The sequence below is a fragment of the Pipistrellus kuhlii genome, unplaced genomic scaffold, assembly GCF_014108245.1.
Source record: "Pipistrellus kuhlii isolate mPipKuh1 unplaced genomic scaffold, mPipKuh1.p scaffold_m20_p_3, whole genome shotgun sequence".
In the NCBI taxonomy this organism is placed as follows: domain Eukaryota; kingdom Metazoa; phylum Chordata; class Mammalia; order Chiroptera; family Vespertilionidae; genus Pipistrellus; species Pipistrellus kuhlii.
The window spans coordinates 186,167,378-186,194,807 of record NW_023425529.1 but is presented as its reverse complement, the minus strand read 5'-3'; the positions used below and the strand labels follow the sequence as shown (position 1 = coordinate 186,194,807).

The following is a 27,430-nucleotide window of genomic DNA, read 5'->3' as shown; positions in this document are numbered from 1 at the left end:
ACCAGGCCTTGCTGGACGGTCTAGCTATCAAAACATGAGTCTTGCCTCCATGCTATTCTTAAGAAGCCAGACAAACAATGGGAGTGAACTAGAGAAAACTTTCTATGTATTATGATTCTATGTTAGAATTATCAAAATATCAACTAGTTTACCACAAATGCTGTTAGTGAGAAAGAACATAGGTTTACCTGTCTTATGGAAATACACGTTGGCCATATATGAAGACCTGAATCAATGCAGGAACTATAATTTTCTCTTAAAAGAGTCTGTTCCAGCCATACATCAGAGTGTTTGAGGCAATAATGGGTTCTTTATATTTTAATAAAATAAGAATCCTTATACTATTGTCAGACTATTTTGTGCTTCAAATGTGTATACTGTGGAGTTTTCTATTTTAGATTTATGCTCATAGAATGCAAGATTCATGCATTAGGTTCAGCATTAGCTAATAATTCTACGTATATATGGGTACTTAGTCAATACTGATGGATGATGGTGACAATCATAATTTGATATTTTGAACATGATGATTTTCTTAAGGCAGTTTCATGCTACAAAGTGAATTGCTCTTGAACAGTAAGATACAAACTTGTAATTAACTTAGGTCCCAGTACTAATGAAAGTCACCATGGAGACTCAGGCTGTCTATCGGTATACGCCTGTTGAAAGAGTTGCTCGGTTTAAAGAAGATCAAAAGAACTTACATCCAGAGGGCATTTAAGCAAGGCTGGAAATTGGGGTGAAATACAATAGTATGTCCTGTAAAGTTGCAATAAAAAAGGAAGTGGCCGTCATTTCCAACTGAGAGGCTCCCCATTGCTATCAACTGGAATGTTTTAATAAGAAAGTTTAATAGTTAATTCTCACCAACAAGAATGAACTTCATTTCAAGCCACTTTTTGAAACAATAGCTTGTTTACCCAGCATAGCAACTGTTGTACAGCAACAGTTCCTAACCCTACTTATCTGGCCAGCTATTCAAGAACAAGGTGTAGAACTTCCTTGCTGAAAAAGTCCTGGATTAGCCAATGTCTAAAGGAAGGCCTGTGTGTGCCCAAGTAGGAAACAGAAAAATGCCTTCCTCTGCGACCTCTTTACACCCCAAGGAGAGCCAGTTTCCCTCCAGAACAGAATATCTCACTGCTATATCTAAAGCCAACATTCCCACCTTAGCCCATTAATTATGGAAACATTGACAGTCCCTGAATAATAGAACTAATAACTGTCAAGTCAGAGGAAAACACTCTATGCCATGTAAAGAAGTAATCCCTACAAACGGAAGAAGGTGAAAATTAAGGGTTTTTTCCAAGCACTTCCACTGAGCATACCGACCACATAGGCAACTAGGGCCTATGAACCTTCAGTTGAGTTTGAGGAGAACATGGGATAGCAGATCCCAACAGAGCAACACATGGCTCTGCATTCATTTCAACATATTGTTATACATGCAAAGTATGCACAGTGTTACCATGATCACAAAAACCCATCCAGGAGGTTGGGACATGATTGATACCTTGAATTGAAAAAATAATGGGCTTTTAATAGATGCATTAATTTTTTTTTTCCTTTGGGCAATGCTATTCCTAAAGAGACGTCTGGTAACTGGTATTGGTGTAGGTGGAGAGTTCGTTCTCCACATCTGGATAAAACCTGATTTCCAACAACTGTATGCGCCAAAGATGAATTAGCTAAAAATTCAAAACAAATCACATTGCACTCACTGCGTACAGATGAATGCAGTAAACTAATTTTTCAGGCTGCCACAGAGTTCTGCCTCATTGATGGAAGAATAACCTCTGTTTGCAGCACAAATGAGCACCTAGGAGTCTCATTCCAGAGTTGCACATTTTTATTGGGTTTAAAAAAATATCGTGGTAAAAGAGAATTTTATGGAGTACCCAGGGTAACTCAAATATAACCTGGAATGCTTTTGTTAACACATCTGCTTTTATTATTTCTCTATCACATAATTAGAGGAGAGACCAGCCATTTCTTTAGAAGATGGCAACGCAGAATCTGAACAGACACTGTTGGAGTCGTTCAGAAGGAGCGGGAGACCTGGCTCCCAGTGGAGCCTCCTCCTCCATGGACACTAATGAACGAGGCAAAGAGGCTCCCGTTTCTAGAAGTTCTCTCCCAGTGTCATCTTCAGGGAAAATATGTAAGGTAAATACCAGCATTTAACGAACTTTTTAATCCAAATGTTTGGCTCGAAAGCAGACGGCTTTCTCCTACTGCTACTTTGGCCATCAAATGATTGACACTCTACAAAATCCACTTTCTGCTTCTTGGTTACATCTCTTAAATGCACAGCCTCTCATAAGACAATCCACTGAAGGGGTATGTTTATGAAAGAGGTCAAACACCCATCCCATCCACTCCCGTGTCCCAAGGCCTGCAGGCCTGAGCGGGGAGGTCTGGGCGGCAGCAGAGGACTGGGTTCCTGGAATGTGTCCTGCATGTGGTTTGACTTTGCAGCAGACCAGGCTCCGCACACATCCTGATAACATGCCTGCGCCCAGCCCCATAAAAGAATTTCTGTGAAGTTGCCACAGAGCACGTGGGTTTTACATGGCTTACAGTACGTTGTCTTCACAATTTATAGGATTCCAGTGGGTGACTTTGATGGCTAAATGATGTGTGTGGAACTCCTTTAACAAAACAAAACCTCTTCTCCCCCCTAACCCCCCCCCCCTTCAGAAATTAGAGCAGTGAGACACTGGCTTTTATGTTGGAAAGAAATCATCACATGCTCCCAGTTACATGACACTGAAAATAGTAAAACACACTCAGGGGAAGGTGTGACTTGAGTACAAGCTTTTACAAGCTGCAATCTCAGGAGAAATGCAAATGAACACTCTGCCCTCAGGGCTCCATGCCTGGCACCCCTGGTCTGTAAACCTCCTGGATACGCATTTGCACAAACCACTGCACTTCCCTTTCCAACACCAAGCCTACTGTCCACCACTTGGTAACTGTTGATTTTCCTGCTGAATTGTAAGCTCCTTTAGTCAGGTCCACCCATCGTGGGTGCTGCACCACACCTGCTCAACTGAGTCCAAAATAAAACGACCCCTTTCTCTATAATAAAACTGAGGGATTCTTCAGGCAGGAGAAGTGCAGGAAATTACAAAGTCGGAGGGAGAAGTGATGGGCCGTCAATGGTGAATACTGGCTTTCCCGCTTCTCTCCTGGTCCAGGAATTCACTTAGTACCAACCACACCAGGGCTTCCAACAACATTCACCAATAGGATGTTTCCTCCCAAATCTGCAGCTGACGATCCAGTCACTGCCAGAGAATTCTAGAATGACATGCCCAGTCTTTTCCTGATGTCTCCACCTAAATGCCACTCAGATTCATCAAAATCAGCATGCTCAAGACTCTCACTTTGACCCCAAATCTGTCCCCTTCTATCTAGGTATTCATTCCATTTAGTGCCAAGTGTTTACTATGTGCCAATGATTGCACTTTGCCTGGGGTAAGAGCCAAACACACCTTTGCTTTCATGGAGTTGAGAGCCTAGGCAGTGGTCAGCAAACTGAGGCTTGTGAGCCACATGTCATTTGCAGCCCTGTTGACTAATGAGTTGCCAGCCACTGGCCTAGGGAATAAAGCACCTGAGAGATAGGTAAGGTAACGATGCTAAAATACGGGCAAAAACGATGCTGTCACAGGCCTCGGAGTGACATTTATGCTTAGGTCTCAGGAAGAGGAGCAATCAGCTAGGTAAGAGTGATATGGGAGTGATATGGGAGTAGGGTGAGGAGGCATGTTCGAACACAGGGCATAGTGCTGTAATGACAAGAGGTACTGATATGATTTAAGGAATCCAAGAACTTGGGTGCTGGTGGAAAGGAGTCTTTGAGAGAAAAGGCAGTGACAATGGAGCCTAGAGATTTTGGTAGCAGCCAGATCATGAAGGTTCCCATAAACCATGTTTAAGGACTTAACCTTCAGAAGAGTGAGTGCCATTCAAAATATTTAACAACATAGAATGTTTGCACCAGCCAATCAGAACTGATGCTAGCCTGAGCCATCCAATCAGAAAAGAGCAGCTCATCAATGCACCAGCTCAATGCAATGTTCCTGAAGAATTGAGCGGTATCATTTAGAAAAGAAAAACCTCACTGCTAAGAAAAGGCAAATGGATTTGAGGGGAGAAAGAATGGGAATTTGAGACCAGTTATTAAGCTGGCCCAGGTGTAAGTGGTCGGCAAACTCATCAGTCCACAGGGCCAAATATCAACAGGACAACGATTGAAATTTCTTTGGAGAGCCACATTTTTTAAACTTAAACTTCTTCTAACACCACTTCTTCAAAATAGACTCACCCAGGCCGTGGTGTTTTGTGGAAGAGCCACACTCAAGGGGCCAAAAAGCCGCATGTGGTTCCTGAGCCGCAGTTTACCGATCACGGGTCTAGGTGATTAATGAATGTGGCCTTTGCCAGAGTGGGATCTAAATCTAGAGATATTAGAAGATAGATTTAGCAGGGATATTTGACTACCCTGTTACTGAAAGAAATGGCCAGCTAGATGAACAGTGTCATTTATGGAGACAGAAAGTACTGGAAAAAGAAGGTTTATCTACTTGCTTGTTTATTTGTGAGGGTGAGGTGGGATGGGGAGAATATATGGGTCACAACCTCACTGTGACACAGATTGACTTTGACCTTAACATGGCTTAATGATGAAATCAGGAGACTGTGACTCAGGAATAAAGACTGGGGAGGAGTCAGCAGGAGAGAAAGCATAGACGAGGAAACTACGGAGTGTGTGCAGAGTCAAAAAAGAAGGCAGCTGAGGAAATATGGGAGTGATATGGGAGTAGGGTGGGGACCAGTACCTTGATTTCAACCAATCTAAAATTTTTAATTCCAAAAATATGCAAATCTAAAAGATGGCCATGCCAGCCCAGCTGGTGTGGCTCAGGTTGGGTATCGACCTATGAACCAGGAGGTCACTGGTCAATTCCTGGTCAGAGAACATGCCCAGGTTGCAGGTTGGATCCCCAGTAGGGAGCGTGCAGGAGGCAGCTGACCAATGATTTTCTCTCATCGTTGATGTTTCTATCTTTCCCTCTCCTTTCCTCTCTGAAATCAATAAAAATATATATTTTAAAATGCACATGTTCACATGAAAACTACTCTGTTAGTATAATGATACACATTTGAAAATATGACTGCAATAAATATTTGCAATAAAGGATCAAAATAAAACTGAAAAACAACATAAACCAATAAGAAACACCAGATTGACTTAAAAAATTTTAGGTAAATCCTGACTCTCTGGGCAGATGACTGTGAGGAAGCAGGGGGAATTACCAACGTGATTAATCTATTACAGTAGAAGGAATCCCCAGTTCTCTGAAAGAAGATGGAAAAGAATGAGAGCTGATGCTAAATGACATAAAGTAGACAATTTTCTTATAGAAAAACATGTAAGTATGAGGCTACTAGACCAAATTCCATTCCACCTGCACACACCTAATCTTAGCACTAAATGCTCTTCTAACTTCTAAGTTGGCTTTTAAGCCTTTACCTTCTAAAATCTCAACCCCTCCGAGGCTCCCTACCTGGTGGTATGCTGCCCTGAACACACACTTACCCTTAACCAAACACTTCGCTCTATTTGCCAGCTAGGGAAATAGGGGGCCAATAAGAACAATGGAGGGAAATGGAAAGTGGCCACAGAAAACTGGTTGACAGGAATGCTTAACCAAAGACTGTACGTAGTATTTATCTTGTTTACTAACAATGAGCTGTGTGCTGCTTTCTGAATTTAGATTTTTCCTAAGGGACTCCTATTACCTATTTGGCCTCTGTGTAAAGTAAGCCTGCATTAGCAAACCAGTAGTAAGAGGATTGGAAAGTTGACTTTTGCTCGTAGTAACTATGAATGAAAAGAAGGGGGAGAATTTCCTCCCTGATAGGTTAAAGAAACAGCTATTTTTGAAAAAGTTGAACTAAATTTAGAGCGTACACTTTAGTTAGGCAAAGGGATCATTTAAAAATCACCCAGGTGAGTTAATCAGCTATTTTATTATGATCAATCTTGGAGGCAGTACTTTGAAAATCTGGCTCCACAGATAACACTTAGGTATCAGAGAACCAACTTCCTGAAACTGGGAGTGTGTGCGGAAACTGGGGTAAATGCTGTGGATGTACCCCTATCTTCATCCTCCCCCCCACAGAAGGTCCCATATGTGATTTTTTATGTGATTAGGGGTTGTGCACTAACTCTGTGGTAGGCACTCGGGTCGCTAGTGAACAAACCAGACTTCCTTTAACCTTGGTGGAGGAAATAGATATTAATCAACTAATGATGACTATATTATTATACCTATAGGACTATAAGCTATAGTAAGTGTTTCAAAGAAAAGTGTGAGAAACTATTAAACAGTTAAAGTAAATTCTGGGCCTGTTTCTGACCTCTTATCTCATGGAGACCAGAAAAATCTCCAAGGAGGACTTCCTCCTGCCACATCAAACTTGAGTTGCGACCTGAAGACCTGGTCCCTTCGCCAGGAGGGGACAGGAAGGCCAGGATAATGCACAGGTATGTGCAAAGGCTCTGGGGCAGTGAGGATTCCAGAAATGGAAAGAAGCCTCCAGCACTGGTAGACAGAGGTGAGGTCCAAGGGCAGGTGCCACTGCAGAGGCTGCACAGGCAGACATTGGAGCTGAGATAGAGATTGGGGGCTTATAGCGCCATGAGAGGTCCTGAGAGGCCTTTGTGCCTGAGATGGCTCGCATCAAAGGTGCCATTTTTAAAAGATTACACGTTGGGCCAATTAAAGAATGGATCAGGAAAGGGAAACAGAATCAGGAAGAGCAGAGAGAATGCTGTTTCGTTGGTTGGAAAGAGCGTCAGTCTTCTGGACTACAGGGGTGGTGGTGGATATGGGGATTCAAGACTCTTGAGGGATGAAATTAACATGTGAGCTGAAACCGGTCTGGCTCAGTGGATAGAGCGTCGGCCTACGGATTGAAAGATCCCAGGTTCGATTCTGGTCAAGGACATGTACTTTGGTTGTGAGCACATCCCCCAGTAGGGGATGTGCAAGAGGCAGCTGGTCTATGTTTCTAACAACCCTCTATCCCTCTTCCTTCCTCTCCGTAAAAAATTAATAAAATATATTTTTTGAAAAAGAAATTAACATCTGATTAGGTGATGGACTGGATTTGGGATGATGAAGAAGTCCGAAAGGACCCTATGTTTCTTACTAGAAATGATGCCACACGAGGAGAGAGGGAAGCTAGAAGACCAGGTGCTTTGTGTGGTGGTGGTGGAGTTTGAGATGAGTTTGGTTTGGGGAGAAAAAGCTTGTCTGGGGAGCTAGTATACAAAACATGTGGGTATCCATATCTAAAGAAGACATATTTTGAAATATTTAAATATGAAAGCAGTAGGTAATTTAAATATGAAAGTCCTATTCAATAAATGGTATGTTATAGAAGTTGAGACGTTTTTAAAAGAAAATTCATTTTAAAATATTTTCTTTGTATTAATAAGGCAAAATAAAATTTATGGAAGAAATTAGTAATGAAAAGTGGCTTTGTATATTGTGAATTGGCAACTGATTTCCACCAAGAAAATAAATTAACAATATAAAATGAGGAATTTATGTAAAACTTTCAACAATAAAGAATTAAAACAAAACAGGAATTTAAAGAAATAAATGAACAAAACAAGAAGTCCCAACACTACAGTGGTTATTATTCAATTCTACATCTTTAAAATATGAGCACTTTGAAGGTAAAATTTCATCTCACAATTAAATCTAACAAGTCCTTTATAAAATGATGATTAATGAGCACTGAACAGACAGATTTGATTAAACAAATATTCAAAATTCATCATTGGGTCTATCCAGGTCATTCCATTTCTAAAAGAAACGTGACCCTTCGGTATTTGGAAAATGCAATTAGGATGTCAATACCTTTGAAAGATCCACCAAAGTGCTATTTGATTTAAACAAAACATCATTATAATAAACAGTATAATCTAGGACACATATCTTATTGCTCAACTGAATTAATTAAAAATATACACTAGTAAATGTATTCCACAAACTTATTTTAATTCCTACACCACCCATATTTCTTTTCTTTGTAAAAGAATGATTTCCCCCCCCAAATGTCTCAAAAGGCCAAAAATGCTTTTATTGAGTTTGGCTGGATATAAAACCAGCAAAATTTTAATATTAATATCTTTTTCTTTTAAGTAACTTTTTTGGAGACTATCCTACCGGCATAAATATTTCTACTTGATAGAAACAGTTTTTAGTTTCAACACTTACTAAAGGATTGAAACGTAGCTCCTTGTCAAATGAAAATTTTATCCTCAAAGATGAACTTTGTATGTATGTGTGCATGCCTATGTGTGCACATGAGTATGTGTGTGCAAGTGCGCATGTGTGTGTACAGGAGTGTATGTGCACATACATTCATATGTACATTTATTTTCTTCACTTGCTTTTGGTCCTGCTGCATGGGTTCATAAAACATCACTTACTCTGTGAAATTCCCATCGAAACCACAACACACTGAGAGCTTAGCGTTATTCCCCTGAGAACAAGAACAGACAGGCTGCTCTGCATCGCACTAGGCCGCTTTGCGGGGGAGGAGCAGGGAAGGGGACGCAGGCGGCAGGGCTGGGGGGACACCTACCGTCTTGCTGAGGTAGCCCGTGCTGGTGTTCATGCACTGAAGCCCCTCGCTGTTGCAGCAGCCCCCACATCTGTAGACGGACACACATGGAGGTTTAAAGAAGGTGTTTGTGGCTGCTCCAAACTCCTTCCCCACATCTACACACACCTCACGTGGCATGCATTGAGTCTTTCTCCACTCATTATCAATACCTGCGAGTCATAGGGAAGGCCAGAGGTTACACAGAAGCCACCAAGGGGAGCGCCCCCCGCAGCTGGAAGCCACTCACATTCCATCTCAGACTTTAAAGATTCACAGATAACTTTACAGAAATCACAGATGGTGCCCGCAACTGCCCTGGGAGCTGGGACACGGCATCATGTGAAACAGCAGGGAAGGCTATTTTCTAAAAGAACCGATTTCCACACAAGCTACAGCAGATGTGATTCCTTAAAATGACACCGATGTTCCCCAGCACGAATGTCTGATTTCAGTAAGAAAACGAACACATACACTGAATGGCCAGATTATGATGATCTCTGAACACATAATGATCTTGCCACTCAGTATGCAAATATGCAAACTGTCCCCTCGACTAGGAGTTCAGTGAGCAGGCAGGCCGCCCAACCGCCCATGTCCTATATATATATATATATATATATATATATATATATATATATATATATATATATATATATATCAGTGGCCCAGTGCATGAATTTGTGCATGGGTGGGGTCCTGCCAGCCTGGCCACGGGGAGGGGACATGGGTTGTTGGCCAGCCTGCCTGCTTGCCTAACTCCTGGTCAAGGGGACAGTTTGCATATTAGCCTTTTATCATATAGGATAATCTGGCCACTCAGTGTATATGTTCACATGACGTGCAGAGGCCATGCTCATTGGCTGTCACATGCACTGCTTTCCGGGCTCCAAGCAAAGAGGACCATGATGGGTGTCTCCTCTTAAGCTGAGATGGGAGCAAGATGGTGGCTATTGTGTGGGACTCCCTTCTGAAATGATGTTCAGGCTGGCTACTTGGCCATGTGGGGCAACGTCATGGTGGCAGCTCAGCTACTTGAAACACAAGGCTGTTTTCAACGGGGAACATGGATCTGAATCCTGTTTGCTCAGGAGAGTGCTCTCTCTTTTTTTCCGCAGGCGTGACTCTGCATTTTACCTTGAGTACTGCTGACTCTGTAAGTGCTGCCTTCCAAAGGAGGGAGGTCTCCACTGTCTTAGTTCTCTTAGGTCTCCACTGTCATGTTTCCCATGCTTCTCTTAAAATAATATTCTTTGGGGAAAGAGCACATACACTCTTCATGACTCAACCATGAAGCCATTTTGTGTGGCTGGTTTTGTTCTGGAAGTCCTTGGCAATCTCAAACCTTTGTAGGAATTACCGTCTAGTAACTGAAGGGGATTACTTGTGAAAAGTAATCCACCTGTTTACACTATGCCATGCTATGTGTGCAGCAGCCTAATTTTGGGGACACTTTCTGTGGGGTCTCTCAGGACCTCCCTCGAAGTCCCTCCCTGATGCCAGTGACCTGTGAGACCACAGGGCAACAAGTGGTGCTTGCGTAGATGAGCTGGACTGAGTTCAAAATCAGACACTTCTAAATCCACACCAGAAAAAAACACGTTTGTGCAATTATTTTATAAGCTACAGAATGTCTCCATGATCAAACTCACAGGCTGTGTGAAATACCCTTATGTTTTAAAATTGGGCAGTGAGATATCACCAATGTTTAAAAATTGAAGTGTGCTGGTAGGCATGCACTCTTCCCTTTTTATTTCAATAAGTCAACCTAACCACTCTCGGTGAAATCCTGAAAGTGTGCCTTTGGAAAACAGCCTTTCCTTTTGGCCCTAAACACATCCAGTGGGCCCGGCACCGAAATGCACAGCGCAGGCTGGCCACCCCCAGCGGTGCTGTGGTGTGACCCTCTGTGTCTTTCCTCTCCCACACTTACTTTTCAAGATCTCCGCATTATAATGTGCGGCGGCAAACTTTACAGTGTCCTCTGTCCTCGGGCCCACGCTGGGCTGGTCGTGGCTTTGCTGCCAGCCCCCCTTCCGCAGCTGGCACTTGTACATTTTCCAGTACTCTGGGTAGAGCACGCTCATGAGCTCGTCCACGCTGGACACTGCCCGCAGCTGCTCCTCCAGGTCTCTGCCCGCATACGCCTGTGGGAGAAATGCGCAAGATCAGATACCTGCCAGAGTGTGGGATGTGGGGACAGATGTACTGAAGAACCTGTAGGTTTACTAGTGTACAGGCTGGATCCATCCTATATAATGAAGAGGTAAAATGCAAATTGACCATCACTCCAACACACAAGATGGCTGCTCCCATGAGGTCAAAGATGGCCACCACAAGATGGCCAGCAGGGGAGGGGAGTGCAGTTGTGGACAATCCGGCCAGCAGGGGAGGGCAGTTGGGGGTGACAAGGCCTGCAGGGAGGGCAGTTGGGGGTGACCAGGCCTGTAGGGGAAGAGAGTTAAGGATGGCCAGACCAGCAGGGTAGAACAGTTAGGGGTAATCAGGCCAGCAGGGGAGCAGTTAGGCATCAATCTGCCCGGCAGGGGAGTGGTCAGGGGGTGATCAGGCTGGCAGGCAGACGTGGTTAATGGTAATCAGGCAGGCAGGCAGGCAGGCAGGTGAGCGGTTGGGAGCCAGCAATCCTGGATTGTGAGAAGGATGTCTCTGACTGCCCATTTAGGCCTGATCCCAATGGGGTCCCAGATTGAGAGGGTGCGTGCTGGGCTGAGGGAAACCCTTCCCCCCCATGCATGAATTTCATGCACTGGGCCTCTAGTATTAAAATAGGATGAGTGACCCCTGGGTTACTTAATGTTCCATGGTAAAATATTCATACTTTTCATCTGAATCAATGCCACCATAAAAGTGAAATCACATCTCCCGGTGAACATATAAAATAAGTATTTCGGTTTTAAGTCAAAAGTCGTGTGGTATAATTTTTAAAGTAATTCTTTGTAGGAGCTTGTTTTGTTGACAGTTCTTTTACATAAATGGGTAACTCAAAAGTTTGGAAATTCAGTCAAGGTTGTGTTCACTTCCAACATAAATAAAATTAAACTGAAACCCACTCTCATGCTTTGCTTCATTTGTAATTATCGGCCCCAATAAAATGTAATTAAGCAGGAGCTTGAAAACAGTCTTACAGAAGCTCTTTGAGCATCAATAATCACATGAAGGGTTGGATTTCGACAACATCATCACAGAAAGGTTTACATATTGGCCAACACTCCAGTATTTCAAAAAAATTAATCACTGAGGTTTAGTCTGGTATGAAAAAGAGGCCAGAAAGCATTAATTCTGCTTACAGATAGATAACTGTCTACATTAGTGCATCCAATTAAGTGAAGCATTCCATAGTACAGCCAAGTAGTTACTGTACCTAAAAAAAATACATTTTTTCCCTAAATTATACTTTAAAATTATGGGAAATGGTATCCTGTTTAACTTTATCTGCGAAGTGAAAGACAACATGAAGTGTTTGTTTTATATTGTCTTCATTATTACAGTTTTAACGTCTAGATATAGAATACTTGAGACACAGGGCATTACATCTGTTAACAATGCAGGTACCTGCCTCCCACATCCCCCAGTCGCACATCTTGGATGAAGAAACTACGTTCTAACTTTAATGGCTTTGTCTTTCTAATTTTTGAAGAAGAAAATTAAGAATTTGCTTTAAAATACCAACATATTATCCATTGGAAGACTTTTCATCACTGTTTTTAATTATCCAAGCTACTCTGAGGAAGATGATCTCTAAACAACATTTTAAGAAACACAGTCTAAGTTAGGTTTCCTGTTCAGTACAGAGTCTCCAAAGCAGTGGAGTGTGAAATGTGTCCCCTCCTACGACATAATAAAATTAGCTATTGATTTGGGGGTTTCCCCTCCTTCCTTTATTGTGTGAATTGAGCATAATAAAATATTATGTTATGAGAACATTGAGATTTCTCCACGACCTTCTGGAATCTATGGGATGATTCTTGATATGCCATGCAGCTATGCTGTATTTCATTCCACTGAATACATGGAGGATGGGGATGGAGAAAAGACCTCAGCTTCAAGGAAAGTGACAACATGTCCTCACACAGTTTCCAAATTAAATGTTTATGAGGCATGTCTCAGGAAATCTCAAATATGGCACAAAATGCAAGAATAAAAAATGTTCCAGAATCGAGAAGGACTGCTGCTGAAGAAAATCCTTACTGAAGTGCAGGGGTACCTGTGGCCACTGCTCCCTGAGGGCCGTGTCCCAGAGGATGGCATCTGCCTGCTGGCCTCGCCCTGCACCATGGCCTTGGGTGCTTGGCGGGTCCCTGGGTTCTCTTCCCCAGAGCTCAGCCAGAATGAAAGACAGGGTGTGACCCAAGCTGACCATGAATCAGGAGTGAGTGTTCATTCTTCCAAGAGCAGGCGCACTATAACCACCCATGTACCACAGCACAGGAAAGACGCACACTTAATACTAAGAAGGGTGGTGGTGAAGAGGGGCTTCCAATGAAGTGTCACATTTTAAGGCAAAAAAGGTCTGTACTTTAAAATCTAGAAATGGGAAATAACTGTAACTACACACACACACACACACACACACACACATATAGATATAGATATAGATATAGATATAGATATAGATATAGATATCAATAGATCAACAGGAGGAAAAAAATAAGCATAATAAGCATACAATTCACAATAAAATGCAATATTAAAAGAAGGGAAAATACTAGTAGAAAATAAAGGTTATTGTACATATTTATAGTCTTAGGCAGAACAAAGGCCTCTCTAAGGGTGAATATAATAATAAAATGTAAACTATCTGTATGGCAGAAAACACTGTAAACAAAATAAAAGACAAACAGTAAAGTTGGAAAACTATTTGCTAATTCACATGAAAGATGAAAAAGGACTAATAATCTTAAAATATCGCTAGAACATGTTAATGAGAAAAAATAAACAGGCACTTGAGTAAAAAGTGGGAAAAGAACTTGAACTGAATATTCACAAAGACTAAATATGTCATATATTCAGTGATGGCAAAAGTGAAGAAAAGTATAATTCCTTCCAATCATGGTGAGTATTAAATTTGTACAGCTGTTCAAGAAAAATGTGCTGTTTCAAGTCAAAGAGTCTTAAAACAAGCTCCATTTCAGACAGCAAGTTCACTTTGGAATTAAATTTTCTATCCAAGAGAAATTATAATTATGCCAACTATATGTACAAATTTATCATGAGGCTGTTTATAATAGTGAATTTAAAAATCTATACAGATAATAATAAAGAATTGATTAAATAATGTGTAGAATAAAAAGAAATTAGCACAGAAAGTAATGCCATGAGAGTATGAAATAACAATAGAGATTTATAATTTAGACATGAAAAGAGTATATTCTATGCACTATAGAGTACCCAGCTTATACACAGTATATGCACACACACACTATTCATTACGTAGTACTTTCTGTGAACCCTGAGAAAAAAGACACCTACTAAGAAGGGCTCCTGGTGGGTGGCTAACTGGTCTCAAATTTTAAAAATCAGAGCCTAGCCCTAACTGGTTTGGCTCAGTGGACAGAGCGTCGGCCTGCAGACTGAAAGGTCCCAGGTTTGATTCCAGTCAAGGGCATGTACCTTGGTTGTGGGCACATACCCAGTAGGAGGTGTGCAGGAGGCAGCTGACGGAAGTTTCTCTCTCATGGATGTTTCTAACTCTCTATCCTTCTCCCTTCCTTTCTGTAAAAAATCAATAACATATATTAAAATAAATAAATCAGAGCCTAGCAGCCATTTCTGCTCAGGGGCCTCACACAAACCACACTTCAGGGAGAAGCCTGCACTCAACTGCCAGCCTGTACTATCTTCTTGCCTGCTGAACCAGACCTTAGACAGGAGTTCCTGAAATTTTATTTCCACCAACCAATAGAAGCTGTGCAGGTCTGATCAAACATAGTGGCTCTATTCTGGCCAATCAGGATAGTACCTTTTGGACCAATCAAACATCAAGGATTTGGAGTCCTCGTTTGCATGAGGACAGACCATAGAGGGACCTGGGACAGGGAATTCTGCCCACATAGGCCAGCTCCCCCCAGGCTCCAAGAGCACACTTCCCCTTCCCATGGAAGACTGAAGCCTGCACGTCCCTGGCTGAGCTGAAACACAGGAGAGGTATCAAGTGCAGAGCAGAGCAGCCCAGCTCAAGCCAGAGCAGACCAGCAAGGAGCAGACCAGAGCAGTGCACAGCAGACCACTGCATGGGGAAATGCACATGGTTGAACCAAGGAAAATTTCCTCTCACTTAAAAGCATATACTCCTACCAAATACTCATAATCAGAACTGAAAGAATAGGCAAGGTCCACTGAAGAAAAGTTTGGTCACACTACTTCATTTTTACAAAGTGGCCAGAAAGGGCCATAGGCAAATCTGGCTAGTTGTCCAATAAATCTATATTTGGGTAAAGAGGGAGGAAATAATTTAATGTTCAAAAAGTAAAAAGTGACATTTATATTTTTCTTAAAATGCACATACATTATCTTTAGAAATCTGGTTTAAATAATATTTTATATTTGAAAAATGTATATTCTAATGAGTAATTTTATAAAATGAAGGAAAAGGAAGATTACTTCGTCAAATAATCAATTTGATAAAGTAGGAAATGTACTAAAAGATTTTGTGTGTAATTATTTTATTTTTTGATTAAATTTATTGGGGTGACTGGCTAATAGGGTCATATAGGTTTCAACTTTACATTTCTATGACCCATGATCTGTATATTGTTGTATTGTCTGCCCACCACCCAACAACAGATCATCTTTCATTACCATATATTTGCCTCCCTTTAATCTTTCCAATCCCCACCCCCTTCCCTCTGGTAACCACCATACAGTTAGTTGTCTGTCTCTACGAGTTTCAGTTTTATATCCCACATATGAGTGGAATCATATGGTTCTTGTCTTTTTCTGACTGATTTATTTCATTTAGCATAATAGTCTCAAGGGTTTCAAAAGAAAATATTTTTCATATTATTCATCACCTTCATCATCTCTTTGTCCTAGAAAAACAAATTATCAGGAGGAATCAATATATCATGAGGCAGCGATCAAGGCCAATAGTTACACTTCCATTAGTTTTCCTTTCTTTGGAAAGAGGGTCAGAGCCGTTATTAGAATTGCGGTGGCTGAGTTATTCTTCCCCTGAACACCAAGGGGCTCACTGTTCATCGTTCTTGCTCAACCACATTTCATGTGGTTGCATGACAGAGGAGCTGTGGTTGTTCTGTCTCCTTCCACTAGCAGTCCTTCCTGGGCAAACGTGCACATTTAGTAAGTATACCCTAATTACTCAAAAATGCCCTTTTAAGCCAAAATTTGGGCTCAGTAGCAGAATGGAGAGGATTTTGGATCTGAAATTCATCCAATACACTGTGATAAAATGATCCTTTGGTAGTCAATCATCCATGAATATGGGAAACCCAATGGCATTCTTCTGAGGAAAAGAAGGGGTGAATATTTGCAGAACCTTCCAAAGGTTCTTAATATTTTACTTAATGTTTCTGTGACGGTGTCCAAGCAGGGCCCTTTCACCCACAGGGCACCCATCTTCCATGTCTACCCCAACCGGATGTGCCTCCTACAGAGAACCCTGGACGCAGAGATTTAAATTTCAGTTTAACGTTGGACGTGATTGACTGGAACTTTTAAGTTTTTATTTAATTTTGCCTAATCCTCTCAAATGTTTTATTGTGAATGCTGAAAATAATGCCATAATAAAAAGTGAATTAAGAGCATAAATTACTTATTTTAAAAATAAAAGTCATAGCTGAAACTGGTTTTCCTCAGTGGATAAAGCGTCAGCCTGCGGACTGAAGGGTCCCGGGTTCGATTCCGGTCATGGGCATGTGCCTTGGTTGCAGTCACATCCCCCGTGGGGGGTGTGCAGGAGGCAGCTGATGGATGTTTCTCTCTCATCAATGTTTCTCTCTATCCCTTTCTGTAAAAGTCAATAAAATATATTTATAAAAAATAAATAAAAATAAAAGTCACGTTTTTAGTTTGTCATATGTATAAATTAACTAAAAAATAAATAAAACTTGTTTTATCCAAGTCTGAGTTAAGTAGACTCTTAGAAAATATTTTAAATATTTATTTTCAATTATGTTATCATTTTAGAGAAGTTTCTAATTTAATGCCAAAGTAGAGACCTGGTCTCATCTGTCTAATCTACACAACAGACAATGGGATTCTATCCACACTGACTCTGGCCCCGGACGCTGACAGCCGCTCACCTGCCTCTTGTTCATCATGGCATTGACTTCATTTCCTTGCAGAAGGGCAAAATGATCTCAGCAATATTAATTCCCACTTTCCCCCCAGAAATAATTGCTAAAACAGCCCCAGGTAGGGGAAGCCAAGAATAACAAGTATATTTACTGCCTACGAAGGAAATGCCAGGGAACCAAAACAGATTACTCCAATATTCCAGTGCTTCTCTCAGAGAGCCGGCTCTCCAGGCAAGACTGCCCTCCCAGCCCCCACCCTGACCCCCAGGGCATTGGGCAATGTCTGCTGACATGTCTGCTTCCACACTGTGGGGTGATGCTGTGGGCACCAGTGTGTGGACCAAGGAAGCTGCTCGACATCCATGCTCAGGGGTCCCCTAGGAAACCGGCGTGCCCCAGGCCCCCGTGTCCATAGTACTGCACTGGGGGCCCTGAGCTGAGTGAGGGCAGGCCTGTCACTCCATAGACTCTTGAGAACAAGTCAACAGTGCCAACTGTGCAGGGATTTCACCTTGTAAAATCCCTAGAGACAAGGATGTGAGAACGAATGGGTGGAAGACACCAGCCGCTGGACTTTTGCTCTTAGGGAGACTTATTTCTAGGCCAGGGTAACCCAGTGAGTGTCTCTTTACACAGGCATTTTCTCAACAGAGTTTCTTCACTTTCTGACAAGAAGAGAATGGAGTTTAGGCACAGGCTTCCCAGGTAAGTAAATTGGAAATGCTTCAGAACGGTTTTCCTTTCATTGCTTGTGGTTGTTTTGCTGAAGATTCAACTAATTTCAAACACAACTTTTACATATTCATTTCAAAACTGCTTAATAATTAATCTTGAGGTTAAGTATATTATTTAGTGTATACCTCTGATGCCCCAAATTTTATCACTGATGGACAAAAATTAATTGCAATTTCATTTCCTTCTTCTTCTAAAAGTAATGTAAACAATGGTTTTGTCAACACATTTGAGGTTCCCAATGACATTAAGTAATGTAAGTCTGCATCTAATAGGCACTCAAGTGTGGTAATAGCAGTAAATACATGGACAATAATTATGTTAAGAGATATTCACTAAACTACATAAAAGGTTCAATTCTCATAGCATACTTCAATGTTAGCTCTTATTATTCTCTTAAAACCTCATTTTTGCCTATAATATGTACATGTTACTTAAAATCACACAGTGAGTACACAGAGATATGTTGCTGATAAATGATTAGCTGAACTCTGAGTTTTCTAGTGGAGATCATGTTTTGGAGGGTCACATATGCACGGTACAACACAATGCTAAGAGCATGAGATTGGGTATTTTAATCTCAGCTTCTCCACTTGCTATGAGTGTGACCTTCGAAGATCATGTCTCCATATGAAACATGAAGACTGTGCCCTAGCTGGTTTGATTCAGTGGATAGAACATTGGCCTGCAGACTGAAGGGTCCTTGGTTCGATTCCGGTCAAGAGCACATGCCCAGGTTGTGGGCTTTATTCCCAGGAGGGGGTGTGGAGAAGGCAGGCGATCAATTATTCTCTCTCATCATTGATGTTTCTGTCTCTCTCTCCTTCCCTTTCTCTCTGAAATCAATAAAAAAAAATATTTTTAAAAAAGAAAAAAAGAAATTTGAAGACTGCTGTAACAATTACATGAGCTACTTTGAAATAAGGTATGCAAGTAGCCCAGAGATGTTTTTATGCTAAATTTTTAACAAGTATAGATAATGAGATTAATAAAACCTCAAGCCTATGGTTCCTCATTTATAAAATGTAAATAATAAAATGTATCTTATAAAGCTACTATGTGTTAATAAGATATTTGTAAAACACTTAGGAAGAATGCTGTTACACTGAGAAATCACCTGTCTCTGATAATTTAAATAAATAGCAAAGGAGGGACATTTGTATGACTTTACAATATTTATTGAAGAATTCCTATATGTCAGATTCTCCTAGGCATGCTGGTTGTAAACAAGGTCTCGCCTCTCATTGGGTTTACAGGCTAGAAATTATATAAACTTATTAGAGGCCCCATGCATGAAATTTGTGCAAGGGGTTCGGCCCTTTTCACCCCGACTTCGTCCGGAAGGTCGTATGGAAAGAAGTCCTGAAGGTTGTTCAGCTCTCTGGTCTAATTATCATATTAAGCTTTTATTATCATAGATTATTATTATAAATTTTGAGGATGGAGAATATTAGTTATAAGATTTTTACAGTTGTTCTTTCCATGGGATGTGTGAGTTTTAAGGCATACCTGTTTTGTGTTATGTAATTAATTCCAGAGGCACCTGTTGCTTATGTGCTTCTGTGTCTAAAAGATTCCAGATTATGTGCTAAAGGGGCAAGAGGTGGAATTGGAATTTGTTGCCATGAAACAATGTTGAGTAAAAAACAAAGTTAAATTATTTAACCAGAAGCACTGTTGTCTGAAACACAAAATTCCAATTTGTATTTTTACTAGCCCTTGAGCTCTAAACTTCCCCTTTATCATTAAAACCTATTTAAGAATTTACTTCAAAGTTAGCAAAAGCATAAGCCCTATAAGTGCTTTTATTTTAAATTCATGTACTAACTGTATATGATTGTGGAACACAATTGCACTCTGGAAGGGCTGCGTGTGTGTGTGTGTGTGTGTGTGTGTGTGTGTGTGTGTGTTGAATGGTTGGGGTATCCGGAGGATATACACTCAGTAAACAAGTCAACTCGAGAAGGATGGAAGGTTATCGCCATATCTAACCTACCACTAAGGAATTGGGAAAGTGTTTCTTGGGGCAGAATTGCTTACTAGCTTTTCGGAAAGCACAGCCCCACTCTCATCAAACCACCGACCCTAGACCCCTAACTGTTTACTTTAGGAACAACTCTGCTCAACCGGACAAAGTCCCAAAGGGCAGACCTCCTTTGGCATTGTAACAAATATCAGGATTATTTTTCTTTAACGTTGCTCGCTGCTGGTTCATTTACTCTATGCCAATACATTCCTTTGCTGATTTCACATCATCTCCATCCTCTCATCTCTGCAGTCAATGGACAATCCTGACTCATTCGCCATGAAGAAAATAGAAGATGTTGAAGGGCAACTCACTCACACACACACACTCTCTCCAGTCTTCCTCCCTCAGGGAGAACTGGTAAAAGACTTCCCCTCATCCTCTCCAAAGCTGGAAACTCCATAGGGGCTGTGTCCTTTCTGTTGTGTGTAGAGCAACACACTAATCCTTTACCTTATTCCTTTTTAAAACTATATTTTTATTGATTTCACAGCGGAAGGGAGAGCAAGAGAGAGATAGAGACATCAGTGATGAGAGAGAATCATTGATCAGCTGCCTCTTGCATGCCCCACACTAGGGATGGAGCTCGCAACCTTGGCATGTGCCCTGACCAGGATTAGAACAGAGACCTCCTGGTTCATAGGCCAACACTCAACTACTGAGCCTCATCAGCTGGGCTCTTTTACCTTATTCATTCTGTCTCTCTCCCTGCCCCAGTTTTAGTCTTCACATTAGCATACAGACAGGCTGTTTTCTCAAATTAGAAAATACAAACATCTGAACCTTCACCCCTCCTGAGCTCCACCATCTCTGCCTCTTCACAGCTTCGTGGTTCTGGATCGCACTCTGTATCTGCTCTGTTCCTCACGTCCCAGTCACTTGTCCGAACTCCGGCTCCTTTGTGTCCACTGTCCCAGGAGAACCAGGCCCTACAACTCCCCTGGAAGCTATTCTTTGCCCCACCGCCTTCCTTCTGTCCTGCAACCACCTTCCTTCTGTCCTGCAACCACCTTCCTGTCACTGCATCCAAGCCAGGCGTTCTTTGTCCCTGACACCGCACTTTCTGCTTTTCCTTTTCTGGAGTGGCTGTGTCCTCAGTAACCTTTGCTGACTTCCCTTGTTCAGAATCCTCAGTGTCTGAGTTCTCAGTGCCCAGAAGTCATTCCCCTAACACCCTCCATATGCCCCTTCCAGGGACCTCCATCCAGTCCATCTCTGCAGGGAGGGTCTGCAGCTGAGGACTCAACACTCCAACTCGGACACCCAGGCCACCTTCTCCTCCAAGGAGCTGGCGCTAGTCCTCAAGGTCCCAGTCCAACACATCCGAACTGGGATTCCTGGATTTCCTCTCCAGATCCACGGCCTCCTCAGCTCTTCCTGCTTCATTAACCAAAGCTCTGGGAAGTCCACCTCTCATCTCCTTTTCCCTTGTTCGTAAGAAAATCCATCAGCACGTGCTAAGAATCTTGCCTAAAAAATACACCATTTCTTTCAGGTCCATGCTAACCTGGTTGAAGCCTTTGCTATCTCCGCCCTGATTCCCTGCATCACCTTCACATTCTATCTTCAGGGGAGCCTCTGACTCTCACAGGACAGAGGGTCCTTGGGGAACACTCGCTAAATGGTGCCACTTTCCCATGGAATCTGCTCAGTAGCTTCACAGGATGAGGCTCTAGCCCCATCGCATCCCGCCAGCACTCAGAGAACCTAGGTCTCTGAGGCTGTAAGCCCTCTGGGGGAATTGTATTGTCCTGCACAACACAGGGTGGCAGAGTTTCCATGGAAACGTCCCAGACTTCCTGCAGCTTTCCTGCCACTCCACCCTGAGAACCACAGCCATGTGCTCTATTTTAGCACCTCCCCTGGTTTTCTTTTCCTATCACTCAGGCACCGTGCACACTAAGGTTCTGACACTTTACTTCACTCCCCACAGGCCCGTGTTGTTGCCTTCTGCCTGCTGGTCTATGGCAGATCAGGCCCCGCTAAGAGTGAAGCGATTAGGTAAGTGCAGAAGGGGTCGCCACAGTATCCTGTCATTTTCCATGTCATGGAATAATTCTAGAAAGAACACTTTCCTAAAACCAAAGAGAAACACGAGAGAAAAAATTTACATGAAATTCTATTCAAATTTGCTTAAAATTGCCCAAAAGTAACTATTGATCATGATGTGCTTGTTTTCTTAAGACGACTAAGGTTTCATTTAGGAAGCTGTTCCCTGTTTAGTCTGAATCAAGAAATAAGAAAATAAACACAATTTTCTTAAAAAAAAAAAAAAAAAGACAGTATAATATTAGCATTTTAACTGGCTATTTCATCACATTAACATTGAAACTCATTAACTAGGTGAAGTCAATAGTAGAGAAGGGCATGTACTTGGCTGCAGGCTTCTCCCTGGCCTAGACCCTGGTGGGGGCCCTTGTAAGAGGCAACCAACTGATGATATTTCTCTGTCTTCCCCTCTCCCTAAAAATCAATGGGAAAATATCCTCAGGTGAGGATTTAAAAAAAAATTGATTCCCCAATAAATTGTTTAATAAAAGTACATACATTTCAATTGTGTATTTCTAGAATACATCTCTATAAATTGCACTGTGTGTTTACCACTCAGATACTAGCAATCTCTCCTCTCTCTCTCTCTCTCTCTCTTTCTCTCTCTCCTAATGACTTCACTCCTCTTCTCATCGATCAAAATGGTTCCCCTGTTGGAGACCATGTTTACACAGTCATTTCAGCTTGAATTTTCTTTGATATCTAAGCCATATGTTGAAATTCATTGTGAAGCCCTTGATTATCCTCTTTTAGGAAGTGGCAGCTTCCATCATCATGAGTCAATGGAGAGACTGCTCTGTGAGGACACGGAGACTGTAAACAAGCTTGAGGGCTGTACACAAGAATTTCTAAAACAAACATAATGTTTACATTTGTTCAGACTAAAATCAACTACTTTTATGGGTTATCAAAGCCTCATGTGAAGGCAGCATTAGCTAACTGCTTTTGGGAAAACTGCATGAAAGGAATCTGTAGACTATAAAAAAATCTCATAAAAATTGTGAAAGCCAAGTGGGAGGAACCAAAAAGCAAAAGCATTTGAAAAGAAAGCGTTTAGAATGAATATGTTGTCTGAATGCATAGATACATATTCATTACAAATGACATAGTCACGCTCTCTCAGGTACAAATAAAAACGTCTCCCTGCTTTTCTTTCCTCCAGATGCCGCCCAGACGTTCTTTAGGCAGCACTTTTGCCCATATTTAATGGTGCAGAATATATACCATCCGGTACCTCCCTTATATGTAACGTAAGATGGCTTTGTAGTCTTACAGTGTTTGTGTATGTTTTTATTTCAACAATTTAAAGTTTGACAGTTTAAAATAACCTTTGCCCATTTCTGTAGGTAAAAAGATAGTCTTCTAACTCATAGTTGACCCGGTTCTAATTTTTACATGTCACAAAACAGGAAAAAAAAAAGGGGGGGGGGGAGGAGGGGGAAGAAACAACATCCCAGTAGACAGACACCACCACCTTGTCCCTTTTCAGCACTAGAGGTTCTGGACAGAGTCTCTCAGGGCCAATCTTCCCAGAGATGAGATAAATGCTTATCTTTGCCTTTACATTCTCTGCCCAGCTTGGTTCATAGGAAGAGTTCCAAGGAGCAAGAGATTGTGACACGTCACATTGAAGGATGTTCTGCTGAACAGTGACACTCTGAGCCGGACACCGCCAGGTGTAATCTTAGAGGACTCAACGCAGACTCGCCTCTGTGAGGGGACACTGGCCACACACCATCACGCTCACGGCTGTAGACAGGTGCCTGCCATTGGCCACATGCTCAGCATCACTACTGGAAAGGACCAGCAATTGTCTCAATGAGGTACATACAATTCTTCCTCGTAATCTTCTGAAATCTATCTTAAGGAAACAGGCTCACTGAAATAGCCCCCTACAAGGTCTGAAATAGCAAAGGCCTCAAATGAGATAGATGCACCTGCTCATTCACATATGGATTCATGTCCATGCTTTCCTGCTAGAAAAAAAGGCATCAGCTCCACCTTGGACCGTCATCCATCTCCATGGCAACTCATGCCTTAATTTTAGTAAGCAGAGACTTCTGTAAGGACTCTAGGCCTGAACATTATTTCTTGAATAAGAAGGAAAACTTGGGAACAATTTGCACCTAAATCACTCAAACAAAATTAAAAGGCTGTGTGCTTTGGACAATGATGGCTTTGGACGTCATTACTTGGTACGGTTCACCCATATTTCACTATTCGGGGACCACACCGTGTGCTGCTTTCTCTTGATTTGTAATGTTTCATAACTCCTCACTGGCGATGCACTCAATATCCTAGTGGAAGGCCAGAGTAGTTTTTAGATCTGGCTTCCAAGGACAAAACTCAGCTGCATCCACATTACTTACTTTCTTTGTGTTGCAACTGATTCTCCTATAAAGAAGGTATAAGGAACGCACCTGCCTCACACCTTCCTGTAATGTTTCTAAGAGGTGATGAATGCACCGAATTCAGTATAAATCCTGGTGTCCATAATGCATACTTCATGGGCAAGAAATGTCTTCTCTGAGGCTCCAAAGAAAGCATGCATTTATTATTACTTTTATTTTTCAATTACAGTTTACTTTCAATATTATTTTTGCATTGGTTTCAGGTGTGCAGCCTAGTGGGTAGATGCTTACATAAAGTATGAAGGGATTCTCTCCTATAATTCTAGGACCCACCTGGCACCACACATAGTCATTACAATATAACTATGTTCCCTGTGCTGTACTTCACATCCTCAGGACTATTTGCTAACTGCCAATTTGAGCTTCTTTTCCCTTCCCCTTCTCCAGCCAGGCCCCCGAGCCTCTCCCCTCTAGTCCTCTAGTCAACCACTGGTCCTCTCTCTGTGTCTCTAAAGTTAAGTTTGTACACATATGAGGAATAAAACACTCTATCTTCATGTCAGTGAGAATATCTCTTGTGATTTTTAAAATGTTTCTTTTTTTTTTTTTAAATTAAGCATTTCATAATTGCTCCGATGTTTTTCATATTTCTAAATAGGGTACTGGTCACCGAATTAGAAACAATTCTTTGTTAAACACAGAGAGACAGAAACTGCAGACTAAATATTTACCAGTCAGCTAGCGGTGAAGCACAACCCATTTTATTTTCAAGGATGCATTTAAATGTAAGAATCCTTCTAGTTAAATGAATAATAATTATTTTTTAAAAACACTATCCTTAAACAAAATATCTGATGTATCAGTGTCTGAATTTTAAATGGTTATACAAAACAGGCACAACTTACAAACATGAGTGGGGGTATTAACAGACCCCCCATTTACTCAGATTAGCTAATAAACAACCTAAAATAAAATGTAAAGCAACATTAAAGAAGAAATGTAAACTATCATGAAATTCAGAAATATGTTTTGTTAAGGGAGTGATTATAAAGATGTTAGTTTAAAAATATTCTAAAAATATTATATATTTGTTAATTTAATGTCAGAATGTTAAATGTGAAATGTTTTCAGATAAAACAGATAAATTAATACAGCCTTCATTCAATGTTTCTAAAAATAACTTGTTGTTTAGTGTTCATATAATGTAATGCTCAGAATTAAAAATTACCTAAGAAGGAAAATATGTTTCTTTACTTGATAAAAAAGAGCCCCCAAAACAATATAAAAGTGTTCTGAATAGAATCATTAAAAAATAGTCTAACTATAAAACTTTTAAAGGATAATTCTGCTTTTTACCCAATAAAACTCCTTGGAAAATCTCAGCAATTCTTCATAATTCATTTTGAAGAATTCATATTAAGTTATTTCTTAACAATAACCCATGGTCCCCATGATACATACTTGCCAAATTTAGTTTAAAATCTCTTTAGATATTTTTATAAGCTGCAGACAAGGAGAACAGAAAATGAGTAGACTATGTTTTGCAAATGTTCAGAGATTGCTTACCTTCTTTTTAAAAAAAATATATATTTTATTGATTTTTCACAGAGAGGAAGAGAGAGGGATAGTTAGAAACATCGATGAGAGAGAATCATCGATCAGCTGCCTCTTGCACACTCACTCCTGGGGATGTGCCTGCAACCAAGGCACATGACCTCGACCGGAATCAAACCCGGGACCTTTCAGTCCACAGGGCTTTATCCACTAAGCCAAACCGGTCCCGGCCTCTCTACTTTCTTTAGTTGCTGATGAAAGGCTTATTGGTTATGAGGACGAGAAGCTGAACAGAAGTCTTCTAACGGCCACATGACAGAATCCAATGCTGCATCCAGGCAACAGGTGGGAATGAACTACAGCTTAGAGCCATGAGGGGAGGGTCTGAAATCTTCTAAGAAGGAAGATGAGACAAAGTAACAGGCTGAAGCTTTTGAATCCAGGTGCCAGGCTAATGTGAGGTGATGTTTTGTGATTTCCATAACTTGATGGGCAGGTGACCGACTGGGAGGACTGCAAGAAGTCAGCTCTGGGCCATAGGGCCTCTGCATGTGGATGCAGTCACATTTTTTTCTTAAAAAAAAAAAAAAAAAAAATATATATATATATATATATATATATATATATATATATATATATATTATTGATTTTTTACAGAGAGGAAGAGAGAAGGATAGTTAGAAACATCATCGATCAGCTGCCTCCTGCACACCCCCTACTGGGGACATGCCCACAACCATGGTATATGCCCCTGACTGGAATCGAACCTGGGACCTTTCAGTCCGCAGGCTGACACTCTATCCACTGAGCCAAACCAGTTTTGGCTGACGTCACATTTTCAAAAACGTAAAGCCATGTTGTGGATCAACGTACCAAAATGCTTTGGACACGAGAGTCTGGTAAAAATCAGGTAAATGATGGGTGACTTGGTCGTTTCCACACTGATGTGTAGCCCACATCATTTGTTCATGGTCTGCGGACAGTGAGGCTAGCCCTCAAGGCTACTCATTTTGGGCAGAACAATATATGCAAGCCCCCAGCCAGCAGCCATGATTCTGCTGGGAAGTTGTTTGGGGGCACTGTCCTCAGGCTGAGCACACGGCCAGGAACATGTCAGAACCATAGATCTGAAACTGTTTTCACAAGAACACACAAAAATGATCATTTTGTGGTTATGTAGACACTTTAATTAAGTCCAGCCTTCTCTAATAATTGGAATCCTCAAAATATTTACCAGACTTGGCTCCAATGGACTCTGGCTGTTAAAATATTTGGCATCCCTTGGAAAATTCGGAAGAAGAAACTGCTACAGACCATGGAGACATTTTCAGAAGTAAATATTCCCAAAATGTCTTGAGCAAAAGGAAGAACTTCACATTTGTCCAAAGTTCAGGTAAATTTTTTTTCACCTTAAACAGTACTTTACATATATACATATATATATATATATATATATATATATATATATATATATATATAGTAGGACCTCAATTAACACTGATTGATTTAAATGAATAACTCAACGATGAAGGAATCAATAGCAGACATTCAATACATGTTTGCAGTTTAAAGTTATTGGTCCATTAATTAACAAGGTCAAAGAGAATTCTCTAAATTTGAGTGACAGATACAAAAAAAAAGGAAGGTAAAGAGTAGATATTTAGCTTTACATTCTTTACTTAAAATATATTTTTAATAGAGGCCCGGTGCATGAAATTTATGGACTGGGGGTGAGGGGGTGTCCCTCAGCC

General features: G+C 41.2%; 1 protein-coding gene across 1 annotated transcript in view; it reads right to left on the bottom strand.

The window, feature by feature from the left end:
• The window catches only part of VEGFC (vascular endothelial growth factor C), a 74,841-nt gene that overhangs the window by 15,005 nt on the left and 32,406 nt on the right, over nt 1–27,430 (bottom strand). The window contains exons 2-3 of the mRNA XM_036458201.2: nt 10,625–10,838; nt 8,674–8,864 (exon numbers count right to left, since the gene is read on the bottom strand). Coding sequence (XP_036314094.1) covers nt 8,674–8,864; nt 10,625–10,838 — 405 coding nt within the window. The remainder of the gene's footprint in view (nt 1–8,673; nt 8,865–10,624; nt 10,839–27,430) is intronic.